General features: G+C 44.7%; 2 protein-coding genes across 2 annotated transcripts in view; one reads left to right on the forward strand and one right to left on the reverse strand.

Annotated features, from left to right (window-relative positions):
• Slc45a2 (solute carrier family 45 member 2) overlaps positions 1 to 1,603 on the forward strand; it is a 28,957-nt gene extending 27,354 nt beyond the window's left edge. Inside the window, exon 7 of the mRNA XM_051182544.1 lies at positions 1,279 to 1,603. Within this exon, the coding sequence (XP_051038501.1) occupies positions 1,279 to 1,506 (228 nt within the window). The 3' untranslated portion in view covers positions 1,507 to 1,603. The remainder of the gene's footprint in view (positions 1 to 1,278) is intronic.
• A 5,530-nt stretch (positions 1,604 to 7,133) lies between these two features.
• Positions 7,134 to 8,633, reverse strand: Rxfp3 (relaxin family peptide receptor 3). The gene has a single exon (XM_051182548.1). The coding sequence runs from the start codon at positions 8,611 to 8,613 to the stop codon at positions 7,177 to 7,179; it is 1,437 nt and encodes a 478-aa protein (XP_051038505.1). The 5' UTR covers positions 8,614 to 8,633; the 3' UTR covers positions 7,134 to 7,176.
• Positions 8,634 to 17,247: the final 8,614 nt, after the last annotated feature.

Here is a 17,247-nt window from a genome sequence, read left to right on the forward strand (position 1 = left end):
TAAAGTTTATCTTTTCAATATTTTAAAATGAGAATCAAGCAAACATGAATGTGTTTTCATATTTCCCCATTTTTATTGAAAAGATAATATTCAATTATTTTACTCAAGAGTAAAGGGAATGAACATCCAGACAACAGATATCCTCATCAATCAAGAGAGATTAGTATCACACACACACACACACACACACACACACACACACACACACCTTTAATTGGGAGGCAGAGGTTAGTGGATTTCATTGTATTCGAGGCCAGTCTGATCTACAAATAGAGTTCCAGGACAGCCTCACAGAACTCCAAGAATGACAGCTAGAGTTATTATTGTTCTGGGGATGGTGACAACAATATCTGTACTTAGGTGAGTGGTAATAAGAAAAATTAAATCCTGGCTGCAAAACAGCTTTGCACAAGGCCTTGCATGTAAGAGACACCAGGTGAACCAACTGTTAACATATTAACTAAATAACCCTGCTGTGAAGGGGTTATTGCTTCTCGTATGTTTAAAAGTAATTTAACATTCTTTTGAAATCACGGGCCTTTTGTTTTGTTTTTTTCATTTGTTTTTTAGAGACAGGTTTTCTCTGTGGGATGGTCCTGGCTGTCTTGGAACTCAATTTGTACACCAGGCTGGGCTTGACCTCACTGATATCCACCTGCCTCTGCCTTCCAGGTGCAGGGGTTAAAGGCCTATGCTACCACCGCCCAACTACCAATACTGCTTGCCTTTTTAACACCAAGGAAGGAAAAACATTTTTTTATTTGTTGCTTTGTTGAGTTTCTGCAACACTTTATTTATGTATTTCTTACAAAGAGCATCCTGACAATATTCATGCTTAAGCCATATACTCATTAAAGCTGGAGGAAAAGGCATCCTTGCAGATGAGGAAGACAGCATCAATGAAGTTCCCTAGAGTCTACCAATTAGGGATTAGCAAACTATGGCCTGCTGGTCAAAGGCAGCCTGCTGTTTTCAGATAGCTTATAAGATAATAACTCCCTTTCAGTTTTTAAAAGATTGAAATTAATTCAAAGAAGGAAGGATGCTGTTTCGTGATGCATAAAAATGGCATGGAATCTAATCAAGGTTGCATTAGTTTGCAATTTTTTCATTCTCGAAATCTTTCTTGACTTGTGAGATCAGAGTCAGTTCCAACCAAGATCCTATGAAGTACAAAGGTATTTGCCATTGGACTCTTCCCTGAAAAAGTAATCTGACCCTTGACCCTGCATAGCAGTGCCCTGTAGATGAATGGTTGTTCCTGTGTTTCTCTTGCAGAAGCAGCAGGGAGCCCCAGGAGTGCCTGACCATGGTGGCAGGAGAGGCAAAGGTGTGGACTGTGCTGCACTCACCTGCATGGTGCAGCTGGCTCAGATCTTGGTTGGAGGTGGCCTGGGCTTCCTGGTCAACATGGCTGGGAGTGTCATCGTGGTGGTGATGACAGCCTCTGCGGTGGCACTGATAGGCTGTTGTTTTGTGGCTCTCTTTGTTAGATATGTAGATTAGGTTTTTAATGAGACATGGACCCAAACCTCAGACAAATGAGGCCTGTGGCAAGAAATGAGGCTTTGGGTACTGTATACCCCATGTTGGAATCTCCCTTGTGTGCCCGGGGAAAGGTGAGTGTGGCCTACCTCACTGCAACTTCCTTCCTGCTGCCCCTCTCGGCAGGGATGGGAAAGTCAGCTTCTGCTTCTCAACAGGTATTTCAGGTCCCAATAACATCTGAGGTACAAACAAATCCCACCTGTGATGATTATACTATAATTTAAAAAATAAAAGCAGTCCATATATCGTTGGAAAATCACATATTTCATCAATTCAGAAATGACTTAAAATATTGCTGATTGCTTTATTGTGTTGATTTATTCAAATTTAATATGCTCATAATTAATTCCAGTTAATGTATGGTATTCTTTTTTTTTTCTTTTTAACCAAGGTGAGGATTTACCCAGGCTCATATGAACTTGAATGAAAGTCTGCTAGGTGTTTCTTTGAAATGTTCCCTACCTTCCTTCCACCAGCATTTCTGTCACTTGAGAACATATATGTGCCCCCCCACACACACAAACACTCTTATAGAAATATATCCTAGGAGTTAGAAACACTTCTTTACTACATAGTCTGGACTCACACTCTAACTAGCCTAATTTCTTAACCAATCTGCTTGAGTGTCTTATTCTGAAAGCTGTGCATCTTAAGAGTGTTCATTTGTTTCATTGATGGAGTAAAACTATTTTTCTTGAGTCTGTACCTTCTTCATTTCAACATTTTCAAAAAGCAACTCCTAGGTTCCTTCCATGATATTTTGTCCCACCCCCCAAATAAGTGCCTTTTCTTTAGCCAACCCCCTCAGGGAGCAGCCTGAAGAGATGCCGAGAGACCACATTATTTAATAGGAAAACCAATCATGAGTTTTAGAACCTGGCTAGTTTTGATCCTTTCTTTGGTATTCAGTGGCAACCTATTTAACATCCCCAAATGACACATACTCATGAATGCTTTTGGTATAATGAATTCCAGTCTTGGAGCATTGTGACAATTGGTACATAGACTGTGGAGTGTTTCCCATTAGTGCCCAGGTTTAAACTTCATTGATAACAATTCTGACAATGGGTGCTATGGCTGATCTTCACTTTTAGATGAGGAAACTGAGGCAGAAAACCACTAGGTAGTTCATCTGAAGCCATGCAACTAGTAAATGGCAGGGCTGGACTTGGAAGCCACTGCTTTGTCTCTACTGCTTCCTGTAGAGAGCAAACACAGGCAGGTGGCTGGCATGTGATCAGTGCTTAACGAATGGCATGGTCTTTGCTGGCAAAGCCCCATCAACAGCCCATTCCTCCTTGGGTTTTCTGCAGCCTTTGTTAAGTATCAGCTGTACAACTCCAAATGTGCCTGACCCATGCAGAAAGGACATTTGCCCATATGACTTTAGGTGTGAAAGATACAGTTATGTGTTTTTTTGCCTAGTAGAAGGGAATTCTGAGAATGGCAATGAGCTGCCTCTCCCAATGTGGTTGTTTGGGAGTTGGGATGTTGCTTTTGTTTGCCCTGTGCACAGTAGAATGGATAGTTACTATCAGGCCATTTGGGATTAGCAATTGGGAGAAGGGAAGAAATGCTTAGGTTGTTTTCCAAAGACCTTTATGTCCTCTTTTACTCATTGTCCTGTGCATAATGGGTGCATCCCTCCACTCCAATGTTTTCAGGGCTCACAGCAAGAGGATGAATGACATTGAATGCTATGACCCAAGGGCCAGATCTCCCCTTTCATTGTTGTTTCTATTGTACCTATAACATGCTAACACTTGTAGTGTTAGTGCATCTGTGCACTACTGCATACTTCTTCACCTCTTCCTACCATTCCCACAGCCACCCTTACACCTAAGAGCACATAGACCGAGTGGTGTGCCTTGCCTCTGGAAGATGAACTCAGTAAAGACCTGTGAAGTTTTTTCAAATGGACTCACAGGATGTTTCCATGGGGGTGGAAGGTTCTGGGACCTAGGATATGGGCTGACAGCATTTCATTCCACGAGGAGATTCCAGGCAGCCACCGAGGAAGCAGAGTGTGTAGAAAATGAGGTAACAATGCATGAGCCATGTGGCAAAACATAGGTAGGAAATATGGGTTAATTTAAATGTAAGAATTAGGTAAAAACAAGTCTGAGCTATTGACTGAGTATTTATAACTTACATTAAGCTTCCCAGCCAGTTATTTAGGAAGCAGCTGCCTGTTGTTTGGGAGCAGGCATTCGGAACAGGAAAACTTATTCTACATATACTCACCTCTATGAGAGTTCCATGTCATTCTTAATTCTAATTCCAAGGAGATTGTGTTGGTCTTTGAAGACTTGGGAATGAACGAATGTACCAGCTGGGAATATGTTCTTCAGCTGAGGGCCATCCTGCTTGAGCTGTAAAGAAGTCAAGCATGGCCACCACTGATCAGCCACAGGGCATGGCCTTTATTACAAGTGACCAAATATCATTGAGTCATTGTTTGGCCAACACAAGAAGCAATAAATATTACTATGTCAATGTACAATGTTGATTTTGTAACATTTGATAAAATACTAAGCTGGGGTAAGGACCTAAAGCAATCTCTGTCTCGCTATCTTCGGTCTGTCTGTCTGTGCCTCTCTCTCACACACAAGTGCTTTACCCATTGACCTCAACTCCATTAAGGTCTGAATGAGTGGACATAACACAATTTTTAAAAGCCTCTGACTATCTCAAGAAACCAAAACTTTTATTTTCTTTGGCAAATGAATTTCATTCTGGCAAAAATCATCTTAACTTTAGACAAATAAAATTAATGTAGGGGTGCAAACATTTTTAGTAGAAATCCAGGGAACTCCTAAGGGAGAAAGGGAAGGTACATTACTTCCCACACCCATAATCTATCTGCTTCCTCTTTCCCCCTCCACCATCACTTGTCAACAATACACCCTATCCCCTAGATGAGCAAATCCTGTCTTTTCTCCCTGGATTCTCATACCCCCCCCTTTTTTTTATTGTAGCCTCACTGTAATGTCCTAATCATTGTTCTCTGTATTGTCTTGCTTGGTTCTCTGGCTTCTTGTCCTGAGTGTGAATTCTGGACTATGTCTGGTTTATGACCCACCCACAGGCATACACAGGGGCTGTCCAGCCACAGCTAGTTGTTCTATCTTTGAGTAGACTGAATCCATAGTCTTTGATCCCCCTGTGGTGTTCTCTGAAGCCCTCACCTTTGGATTTGGAAAAAGTGACTCCTCCTACAGAGATTTGCATGAAGTCTTGGCCCCAGAGCAGTATCTTCTCTTTTTGTAGTGCCCACAGCAGAAACACACACACATCACTATCTTTTCTTAAGAATTCTGAGCTATCCACAAATCATGTTACTGTCAACATCGAAATAGCAAGTGACTTTACTCTCCCAGTCTAATACCAATGGGCATCTGTTTCCTCTGAGGTTGGCCCTTTTATTTATTTTGTATATTGGAGCATGCATTAGTTGGAGTTTCTACTGCTGCAACAAAACACCATGGCCAAAGAGCAAAGTGGGGAGAAAGGGGTTTATTTGGTATTCTAATTCATCACTAAAGGAAGCCAGAATGGGAACTGAAAGAGGGCAGAAACCTGGAGGCAGGAGCTCATTTAGAGGACATGGAGGAGTTGCTGCTTGCTTGCTCCTCATGGATTGCTCCTGATGGCTTGCTCAGCCCGCTTTCTTATAGAACTGAGGACCACCAGCCTAAGGATGGCATCACCCACAATGGGCTAGACCCTCCCCCATCAATCATTAATTAAGAAAATGCCCCACAGCTGGATCTTACAGAGGCAGTTGAAGTTACTGCCTTTCAGATAACAGTTTATGTCAAGTTGGCATAAAACTATCCAGAACAGAGCATTAGGGGCTCACATTCCAAACACTGCTGGCCTGGTCGCTGGTCAATACCAGTACCGATGATGCCAAAGAGCAAAGGAGGACTGATGTCGCTGCTTCAAAACGAAGCTGCAGGACTTGCTTTGATTTTGTTCTTTTCGTGGAAGGCATCTGAATGTCTGGAACTATGTTGCACAAAGTGTGGCTTTGACAGCAGGTATGTAGATCTCATATTCCAGGCTTTAAGTCTCACATATAACAGTACAATCTAGGCAAAATTACCCAACAGTCCTGTAGTTCAGGAGGCCATTTAAGCAACCATGTTTTTCTAATGGTTCTTCCCTGTATTAAATAACCATGCCACAGTGTGAGGTGCCTGCTCTTACAGCCTCTTAACCCAAGATCAAGCCAAATAGAACAGTAGCTTCTCTGTTGATCCTGGTTGAGGCATGGGTAGGTTAATACTTGATCTCATTCTCAGAGCAGTCTCAAGAATGGACTCTATGGAGATCTTAAAATCCTAGACTGTGACTAGAACTGAGCTGTCACAAGGAGTCTGCTCAGTCTTCAGAGACAGCCCTGTGGCTGGCATGCATACTCAATGAGCAAATCGCTCAAGAGTATGGAACTACTCTTAGCCTAGTCTTCCACTCAAATTCCAAGTGTCACTTTCTCCTTTCAGTTGCAGTGCAAAGCTTCACTCATACAAGTCTGGCCATGCTCTCAAGAAACGCCTCTTCTTTCTCTTTAGAAGAGATTTTACTTGGGTCGCCCCTCCCAAAGATCAAACCCCTAGAAACCTTCTGGACAACATTTACTGCCCTTCTAAGCCCCAAACATCACCCAGCCATCCCCATATATGCCACTCAATTTTCTCATCTCTGTTGATTCCCACTAGTGAGGGGGCTGCTAAAGCACTTTCAGGGTACTTGCTGCCTCTCCTGCAGCAATAGACCAAAGCACCAGGTATCCATACTGTCCTCAAGAGATTCTGGGTACCAGGCTTTCTGGGTACCAGGCTTTCAGGGGGAGACACGACACTCCCTCTCACTTATCTAGTCCCCCCTCCCATCCTTCAGGGGCAGAATCATAAAAAAAGGTTTCTCTATCCCATCCACTCTAATCATGGTGCTCTTTATTGCGCCTCATGTCACTTCCTAGAGACTCCAGGCAACACAGGTGACATTTGTGCTCAGAGGCACAGGGGAGAGAGAGAGAGATCGATCAGTCTCAGCTTGTGCATGTTAGCCCTGTCCAGGATGATACAGGATACCAGGGTTCTATTTCTCATTTTCTTTTCCCCACCATTTTCCGTCACAGCAAGTTAGAGCTTTACTTGGGACAGTTCCTCAGATCAAAGCCCATTAATAGGCTTTATGGGCAACTTACCCTGCGGGATTTAGCTTGAGGTCACGTAAAGTTCTCTATAAAAGTTGCTGGGCCAAATAATCCTTGTTTGGACGTCATTTGGCTAAACCCAACTTCTATGCAACCCGCAACCCAACCCTTTTCCTTCCTGATGCTGTTCCCAGCTTCTGAGTATCCCATAGTGTTCAGTGGGCAGGGTGGGGGTGAGTGGGACAAGGAGTGGGGAGTGAGGAGCGGCGAGTGGGAGCCAGAGCTGAGGCTGCTGGCTCAACCCCATGAACCTAATTTGTGCAGAGACAGTCCTCTGGCCTTTTCACAAATTGCCCTTTCCTGCAGCACCCCTTTCTTACCCATTTCTCCATTCCTGTTCCTCCTGCCCCCAAACCTCTCCCCTCTCCTTTTCCCTAGCAGGACCTCTTGAGTCCTGGCAGATTTCAGTAGGCTGAGCTGCTAGGCAGCAGGTCGTAGCGCCCCCCACTGTAGACCACCACACCGGGTGGATAGTAGAGCAGGTCAGGTTCTGCAGCAGCGTTAAGAGGTGCCAGGGCCTGCAGCCCGTGGTCCTCCGGCTCTGGCTTGGTGGTGGCGGTGAAGGGGCGCATGCTGGTGAGCGAAGGCGACGCGATGCGCCACAGCAGGTTCTTGAGCGCCTTTCGAAACTCTCGGCGCACCAAGCAGTAGAGGACCGGGTTGAGGCAGCTGTTGGAGTGTGCTAGACACACGCTGACTGGGAACGCGTACACCTGGCAGAGAAAGTACTCCTGGCTGAAGGGCACGGCGTTGAACTTGATGAGGATGCTCCAGGTGGTGAGCGCCTGGTTGGGCAGCCAACACAGGAAGAAGGACAGGACTACGATGGTCACTGACTTGGTGACCTTGGACCGCCTCCGAGCGCTGGCCGCACTCAGGCCTCCCCCCGCCGCTGCTGCTCCGGCTCCATCCGTTGTCGCCACTACGCGGCGGTCGGAGATGAAGCGCACCAGCAACAGGTAACACAGACAGATGATACTCAGCGGTAACAGGAAGCCCAGCAACACCTTCTGCAGGTGGTACAGACCCAGCCAGAACTGCCTGTCCCAGCCCAGTAGCTTGTCGGGGAAGTGTATGAGGCACAGCTCCTCGCCCATCACCCTGATGGTGGTAGAGAAAACGACATTGGGCAGTGAGGCTATGGCGGCGGAAGCCCAGATCAACCCACACAACACCTTGGCTGAGAAACAGCAGCTGTCCCTTAAGCTCTGGCCGCAGCAGTCTCCATGGCCATGCCCTCGGGTCCGATGGCTCTTAACAGCTGAGGCCACAGAGTAGTAGCGTGCCACACTCATAGCAGTGAGAAAGAAGACGCTAGCATACATGTTCATGGACGTCACCATGGACACGATCTTACACATGGCTTTGCCGAAGGGCCACTTGAAGTCGAGAGCGTTCTCCACCGCCCAGAAGGGCAAAGTGAGCACGAACTGAAAGTCGGTCAGCGCCAGGTTAGTGACAAAGAGGTTGATCGAAGATTTGCGCCAGCCTTGCTTGCTCTTCATAAGGTAGAGGACCAGCAGGTTGCCAGCCAGTCCCAGAGCACAAACCACCCAGTAAACCGCGCTGATGAGGATCCGTACCTGGGCCTCAGTGTCTGCACTCTCTGCCCCGCCGCTGCCAGGGGGATGCCCCGGGGCCGCACCGTCCGGCAACTCCAGTCCCAGCTCCCACCACAAGTCCGGAAGCTGCAGCGACGCGTTACTGCTAGTGTTGGCAACCTCTAGCAAGTCTGGGATGATACTGAAGAAATCTGAGAGCTCATCACCCTCAGCCCCCTTACTCATGGTGGCTGCGGTGGTTGCAGAGGCCATCTGCAGGCGCAGGTGCCTCTGGGTCATGTTCTGCCAGCCAACTTACCCAAGAGGCACTTGCTCCAGGTGTGGTATCCAAGGGGCGCGCGGAGCAGATACTCGAGCTTTGAGCTTTCTAAGAAGCCCCAGAAGACTGTGACTGAGCCCAGTAGCCCAGTCCGCAACCAGAACCGCCTTGGACTCAAGGGTTGGCTGATGTCAGTGTCGGGATTAGAACAGAGGAGTGGTAAGGACTAACTCTTATTCCCCTGCTTCCCGGTTGTCACTTAGAAGCTTCCATCTTCAGCACAGTTCTCCAGCCGCTTCGCTTCCCCACACCTTTGTCGCTTCTGCTGTTCTCTCTCTCTCTCTCTCTCTCTCTCTCTCTCTCTCTCTCTCTCTCTCTCTCTCTCTCTCTCTCTCTCTCTCTCTCTCTCTCTCTCTCTCTCTCTCTGTTCTCTTCTTTTAGAGAACCAGGACAGTGAACATGCGTGTCTCACTCTGGCTGCCTCGAACCTGATTCACGCCATCACTGCCCGGAGCTCTGTTAGTGTTTTCTGTTTGTCCAATATTGTCAACCCCCAATGACTTACCAGGGTTACAGGAGTTACATTCGTGTCCACCGAGTCTCTGCAGAGAACCCCAAAGAGCATGCGTAATCCCCATGCAGGAAGGGGTGCTTTCCGAGGTGCTGAACCCCGCGCGCCTCCCGGGGGGGGGCGGGGAGGGAGGCGGGAGGCAGCTTCCAGGGCAACTCCCCTTTTCTTTGCCCTAGTTGTGAAAGGGGTGGTCTAAAGCTTTTGTTTTGTGACTGGAGTGAGTTGGCTTTCTTCCTTATTCGGGTTTGGCTTTTTGAGGTTTTTTTTTTTGGGGGGGGTGTTTTTGTTTTATGTTTTATGTTTTTGTTTTTTTTCTTTTCTCCCTCTCATTTTAACATTGGAATCGTCCGACCTACACAATAGTGACATTGATTCTTTAAATCAAATGACAATTAATCTTTTCCGAATACTCGAACTGGAGCTCCATCTCATCTTTAACTGGCAGATTGGCAGAGTTCCAAGGGCTTGGGTTTGCCTAGAACAGGGTGTATTTTGAAAACTGTAACTATGGGAGTTACAGTTTATTTAAATGACAGACTAGATGCTCTGGTGTAAACTGCACTTTTAAAGAAGGACCTGATAAATTTGAATTCTCTTTGCCTGAGAACTAAACTGAAATCCAAGTACGCTAAGCATGATGAAATTGTCCTAACTTCTGGGATAATCAAGCGTTCATGTCTTTAGTAATACCAATTAGTGGGTATGACACCAGATGGAATGGAAAAAGTTAAGACATTTAACCAGACAATGAAACAACAAGACAGGAGAGAGGTACTGAACTGTCTTAGGAAGTTTAACAATCTTAATTCCAAAGCACTTTTGAAAAGGGCACTTCTCTGCAGAAGCTGCATTTCTCTATTTTACCAATAGAGGCCGCCAGAGCTTCAGTAAAAGTCAAAGGGAACAAGAGTGGTTCAGTTCTGATCTGAAGATGCCTCCTTGCCCTGGTAATTATGTGAGCTGTGGACACTTGTTCCTCTTGGCATCCCCGCTTTTATAGGCTCATCTTCAAACTCACTTTTCATTTTTAAAAAGCTTTTCATTTCTCTGTCGATTTTATCTGTTGTTTTGTTTGTATTTCAAGAGCGACTGAAAAATAAAGAAGCCAGTGGCAATACCAAAAGCTCTCTGCAGTTTTTTTTATAGTGTGTCCATATAAATGCTCCCTAACCCACACAAATGGCTTCTTTTTCTCCAAGCTGCTATTCTCCTCCGTGAACATATCTTCTTGACATGCCCCAAGTAACATAAAGCACTCACGCACTTGAAGATTGTTGCAGGAGTTTGATTCAAGTCATCTCACATTCATTGACTGTTCACTCTTACGTGGGCTCTGAGCTGAGTTGAGAGAGACACTAGCATGACATAAGTCCTCTATTTTGGTCTCCTCTCAGTCTAAATGAATGTGCAGTTTAGGCGCACTGTGGCTGACGTTTTTGTTTATTCAGTCTTATGTGTGATTAAGTTATCCAGACTGCAATGGACTTGCAACAGATGCATGGACAATAATTTTAGCTCTTTCCCTTACTTTAAGAGGTAGGTAGGTAATAGATAGTTTGCTGTACTATTATGGGCTGTTACAAGTTTAGATTTGTAGGCCACAAAAGGGACTGAACCTCTGTCACACAAACGCAGCAAGTGGGGCCAGAAGGTAAGATAAGACAGTGCCAAAGCACTTTGATTGTCAACATCAGAGAAATGAGAGGAAAAAGTCAGAGAAGGGAGCAGCAAGATCAGTTTTACATATCCAAACCATCCCTTTAGCTCTGTGATGGACAGGATGGAAGGAACAAAGACAGAGGACCAATTAACCAATTACAAAGATAAAGCAAGGTGCATGACAGAGGTGGCTGCAGTCTGACCTGTGATGGACATGAGCAAAATGAAATTTACATGGATACTTTGAAAACTGACCACTGGAGCCTTGATGGGTGGCATGCAAGGTTGCAAGTGAGCAGAATACAGGAGAGTCTGCCTTGAGATTCTATTCTGTCTGGGTAGGTCGGGATACTGGGAAGATGAAGGAATGGGAAAATGACAAATCCAGATCAGACAAATGAGACTGCCAATGCCTACAGGACTATGAATGAGAAATTTGGAGGGGGAGTAGTTGGATATATGGGATTGTAACTCAGCAATCTAGATCTAAGAGACAACTTTGTGAGTCAATAGCACACGGCTGAAAATCACATGTTTGACCCTGTCTGGTGGAAGCTTGAGAATAAAATAACCAAAGAAGATAATAAACCTGGATATGACATTAACAGGTGTAACAAAGGGCGGAAGAAAATTAAGAGCATGTGACATGGAAGGCACTGGGAGAGGAAAGAAGATGCTGTGTCTGATGCCACTGAGTGAAGGAAGGCAAGAATGGAAATAACAACCAGGGTTAGAGACCAGGAGGCCATAGAGATCTCCGTGCATAGCAGCATTTCCAGAGGCACAGGGGCTACAGATGGTTACTAAATAAGTGGCCCGAGGAAACTGGATAGAGATCTCTTTGGAGTTCTATGGTATCGGCTGAGAGATTCACCCGGACAACTACCAAAGGGAAAGAATGGAGTCACAATTGGGCCTCCAGGTCCTCAATTTGTGTGGCTTATCTGAGGAATCATTTTAGTCTAAATTACAATTTCCTAACTTTGGAAATTCTGACATCCTGAGACTCCTAATTCTTTGTTTGGGGGGGGGCGGTGACTAGAACTCCCAACCTGTCCCCACTATATAGCACTGCATTTTTCACTCCTGAAATGCAATCCAATGCCTTTGTACATGACCAGGTGTTGCCTGGAGAAAACATTCCCTTTTCCTCTATTGTTAAGTAACGATGGTCTAAAGGCAAATATTGTTAAAAGAGCACTGTGCAGAAGGATATGGAAAAATCCTTGTGACCTCATTCCCATTTCCAGGAAAATAATTCAAAGGGCCTTGTCTTCAGGAGGGAGTTAAGAGTGTGTACAGAGAAGTACCATGGTATATTTATTGTTTTAGGGTACATCCTTCCAACTAGATCGTTGTCTCTTTTCTTGATGCTCCTCAGTTAAACTAAAATGGAGTTGGTAATGCTATTAAGGACATTATATCAGATTGTTGCTCAATCCAGGAGGTTTTCCCAGGGAGACAGAAGCTCTAGCTCATACACAATAGCTGAGACTCCAGGCCTTGGCTGAATACAAGAAAAGCTGGGCCCCATCTGTAGTGCTGCAAGCTGATCCCCTGGTTCTACTCCCACTGATGTTGCTCTGAGAGCTGTTTCAGGTCACCCAGGGGCTGTAACCATAGCTAGGGGATTCCCCACTGCTAGTCACACACAGCCCATCTTGGAAGTGAAGGAAAGCACAAAGGCTTTGTTTGTTTCTTTGCAGTCTTATTCTTAGATGTCTCCCAACCAAGTTTCAGGTTAGACTTCTCCTCCTCGAACAGGCATTCCAAGTTAGTGGATATTTGAATATGGAAAAGAGAAGTCCACAGCTCTGCCATTCTTGCTTAGAAATGAGTGATCTCAGGGCTGAGCTTAAGCAAGCAGCTAGTGATTCCGTTCTACCATCGAGTGATGCTTCTAGTCTCTGACTCCGTGTAAGGAAGTGATTGGCACTCTGGAATAGCCTGAGGTAGAGCTGGGCATGCCACATGAAGATTACTGGGGAGCTGGTTAAAAAATACAGATGACACATCTCATATCCACACCATTCCCAGAGACTCTGCTTCTCAAGGGGGTTGCAAAGGAGCCCAGAGGTCTACAATTTGAACATTCTGCCAGGTGACTCTAATTTTTCCCAAGTTTAGGTCTGTGCTAACTTCCATGCAAGCTCTGAACCTCTAGATAGATAATTTCTTGAGAACAATGGTCTCCAGTGCCAGTTCTATTGAGCACTTGACTGGGGGCAGGGTGGTGAGGGAGCTGTGGAGACTTGGTTCTGTTCTCTCAATGTCACAGTTAAATCCTTGTTAATCTGAAAGAGCCTTGTGCTGCAGAGAGGCTGTGAGAACTGGTTAACAGAGGACTCAGCCTGAACCCTCAGGGATGGCATGCCCATGTGTCACTCCCAGAGAATGTCGCTAAATGCCTAGAAAGATCTTCATTTCATAGTCTACTCTCCCAAATGAATCTGAGATTATGTGTAAGAACTTAGTTGTGTTTGACTAAGTATGCATTATAAAAGGACAAATTCCCCTTTCAAATAAGTTCATTGTCAGAGAAAAATAAACTTTAGATCATTGTCTGAAAAGCGTTGAGGGAGAAAAGCCTGTCAGGGTGAAATGCCTTTAGGTGTGCTGTTTAAAAACCCACCCCATTATATGACTTGCTACATGAATCCCTACTGGAAAGAAGAACAGTATGCAATTTGTTGATACTGGTCAGATGTATAAACTTTGTGGAAAAAATGAAAAGAAAGGCTGTATTTTTTCAGCAGTTTGATTTTACGTAAGCCATGGCCCATTCCTCATTTCCAGTCCATTATTTTGATGATCAAATTTTATCACTGTAGGTGTTCACATGTCAAACTGTTTCCTTGGCTGGCACTAACTTTGTTAAAAATGGCCTTACAAAGGACACAGTGGACAAGACCAAACAGTAGCCCACAGGCTGGGGAAAGATTTTCACCAATCTTACATCTGACAAAGGGCTGATCTCCAAAATATACAAAGAACTCAAGAAACTGGTCAACAAAACACCAAATAACCCTATTAAAAAATGGGGTACAGAACTGAAAAAAGAATTCTCAAAAGAGGAAATCAAAAAGGCTGAAAGACACTTGGGAAAGTGCTCAACATCCTTAGCTATCAGGGAAATGCAAATCAAAACAACTTTAAGATACCATCTTACTCCTATCAGAATGGCTAAAATTAGAAACACCAATGACAGCTTATGCTGGAGAGGATGTGGAGAAAGCAGAACACTCCTCCACTGCTTGTGGGAGTGCAAACTCGTACAGCCATTTTGGAGATCAGTATGGCGGTTCCTCAGGAAAATGAGAATGAGCTGACCACAGGACCTGGAAATACCCCTCTTAGGCATATACCCAAATGATCCACATCCATGCAACAAAGACATGTGCTCAACTATGTTCATAGCAGCATTATTTGTAATAGCAAGAACCTGGAAGCAACTTAAATGCCCCTCAACTGAAGAATGGATAAAGAAGATGTGGCACATCTACACAATGGAATACTACTCTGAAGAAAAAAAATAATGGAATCTTGAAATTCGCAGGCAAGTGGATGGCACTTGAAGAAACCATCCTGAATGAGGTAACCCAGTCACAAAAAGAGGAACATGGTATGTACTCACTCATATATGGATTTTAGACTTAGAGCAAATGATCACCAGCCTATAATTCACACCACCAGAGGAACTAGGATACAAGGTGTATTCTAAGAGATTCATATAAGGTCCCTCGCAGAAGGGGGAAGGGACAAGTCCCCCAGAGTACATGGGAAGTGGGGGGCAGTGAATGGAGAGAAATAGGAAAAAGAGAAGGGGAGAAGAGGAAAGAACGTGTGACTAGGAAGATTGAGTCAAGGGAGGAATAGAAGACAGAAGAGAGAGAGGGAGAACATAATAGAGGGAGACATTATTGGTTTGAAGAGAAAACTGAACCTAAAGAAAGGTCTAGAGACCTACAAGACTGCTTCCAACTAATAATTTGAGCAACCATGGAAAGGTGACCATAAATGCCCTTCCCGAATAGTGAGATCAACAACTAACTTATCCACCATCATGGAGCCCTCATCTAGTACCTGTTGGAAACAGAAGCAAACACCCATAACTAAACACCGAGTCGAACTAGAATCCAGATGCAGAGGGAGAGGACAAGACCAGGTTGCAGAAACACATAGAGACAGCTGACCTGAACAAGGAGGAGCTAACGGGCCCCCAGACTGATAGCTGGGAATCCAGCATGGGACTGACTCAGATCCCCTGAATATGGGTCTCAGCTAGAAGGACTGAGCAGTCTAAGGGACCTCAGTCAGTGGAACTAGGATGTATTCCTGGTGCACAAAAGGATCTTGTGAGCACATCCCCCTTGGAGGGATAACTGCCTTAACCTAGAGACAGGAGAGAAGCCCTAGTCCCTATTTCAAATGACTTGACAGATTTACATGACCCCACCTGGATGGCATTGCCCTATGTGTGGAATTGGGGTAAGGGGATGGGAGGGGAGGGTGATCAAGGTGCAGTGAGTGGGGAGAGAGGGCAAGAGGGAGGGAGGGAGGGAGAGAGGGAAGGGGAACTGGGATGGATATGTAAAAAAAAAAGAAAGAAAAATAATATACAAATTCCTTGAATATAAGATGTGCCCAATAAGTGCAGAGAAATGAAAATGCTCACTAAAATGGTATTAGCAATAACATCACAATAATGAGATTATGAGAGATTATATTATCTAGTTCTTTTAATTCATTTTTTATTTTACACCTTTTTTGAAGTATGACTGGCATACAATAACTATGCATATAAATATATGACTTATGGGCTCAGGGGATGGGCCAGTGGGTAAAGCACTTGCCAGGCAGATGTAGGAACTTCAGATGCATTCCCCCCACACCCAGGTCAGCATGGGAGTAAATACCTGTACTCCAAGTGATCCTATTGTGAGATGGGAGGTGGAAATGGAAATCCCTGCAAGTTCGTGGACTTCCTTACTTTATGTACATAGTGGTGAACAATGAAAGACAGACCCTGGTTTTTTAATAAAGTTGAACAAGAAGCAAAAAAAAAAAAAAAAAATGGCCTTGCAAATGCTCTCTTTTTCCCTGTCAAAATATTTCAGTCTCACTTATACTTCAAGTGCATGTGTGTGGGAAATGCTACCATTTGAGAAAGGTTCACTAATTCACTGAAAAAGAGGCATCTTTCCCACCTCATCTACTGTTCAAGCTAGAACCCCACATAATGAATTCTGTGGCTTTCTGTACAGAATTTCCCTTGGGCAGCTGTGTGTGACCATTCATGTTTTGCTCATAAGCACAAAGCGTGTTTTTAAAAGAAGGATTTAACATTAAAGATCTAAACCTCCAACTCAAGATACTGGAAGAAGACCAATAAATTACATTCAGAAGGGAGGACCAGGGAAATACAGGCAGAGCATGTTAGGGACTGCCTTTCTTACTGTTAAGTCATAAAGATATTCATAGAGAAGTTTCAGGAGGAGGCCAGAGCATCTGGGGACAGAGCTGTTTGGGGTCCTGGGAAAGAGGCTAGCTAATAGGTATTAGGTATGTACATATTCTTTCGGAGCCTCTGGTGCCATCATTACACACCTCAGTTCAACACAAACACAATCATTCTCTTCTCAATACAACATCCCCAAACTCTGGCTTGCAGGAATATTGACTCACTTGTTTTTCAGCACACCCTGAGGCAAACCTCACATACACCTTTTCTTTGTTCACCACATATATTTGTTTTTGCTCAGGTGGGAATTTCCAGTCTCTCTGTTGTCTGAACCACAAATTCTCTTTTAGAGATACTTTCATCCCTTCCAGCTCTAAATTTCTTTTGAAAATTATATATACATATGTAAGGCATTTTTCTCTTTTCTACCCCTACTACCTTCTTCTGCCCCTGTACCTCTCCTTCTCGTGCTCCTACTTGCAGGTCCTCCACTGAGTGTAACTGCAGTTACTTGCATGAGTGTGACTTGGAGGCTATTTCCTAGAGGGCTGGCAACTTACCGGTGGCTTTTCCATGGAAGAGGGGCTGTGAACACTGGTAACCATTAACTGCCCAGAGTCCCTAGTGGGTATTGTAGAATGTCTTAAGTTCCTCCCCTGTGCGAGATAAAATGGTGATGGGCCTGGTATTGTGCTGAAACCAGTGTCTGGAAGACACTGGTTCCCAGTACTTGGCCCCAGCTTCTGCTTCCATTCCTTCTGCCCATCTTCCTTGATGTTCCCTGAGCCTTGGAGATGTGGATACAGAGGTTCCATAGTCATGTATTCTCAACACTTTGACTTTGAACTACAGATTTGCCTTGAAGACTCAATTCACACATTATTTCTCCTTTGGAGGATTTTGTAATTCTTAGCGCACCCAAGAAAGAACCAGTCACTCTTTATAAGTTCCCACAGGGCTATG

This window comes from Phodopus roborovskii, unplaced genomic scaffold (assembly GCF_943737965.1).
Source record: "Phodopus roborovskii unplaced genomic scaffold, PHOROB, whole genome shotgun sequence".
In the NCBI taxonomy this organism is placed as follows: domain Eukaryota; kingdom Metazoa; phylum Chordata; class Mammalia; order Rodentia; family Cricetidae; genus Phodopus; species Phodopus roborovskii.

Coding starts and splice junctions, on each gene's coding strand:
- Rxfp3 (XM_051182548.1), bottom strand. CDS start 8,613: ATGACCCAGAGGCACCTGCGCCTGCAGATGGCCTCTGCAACCACCGCA.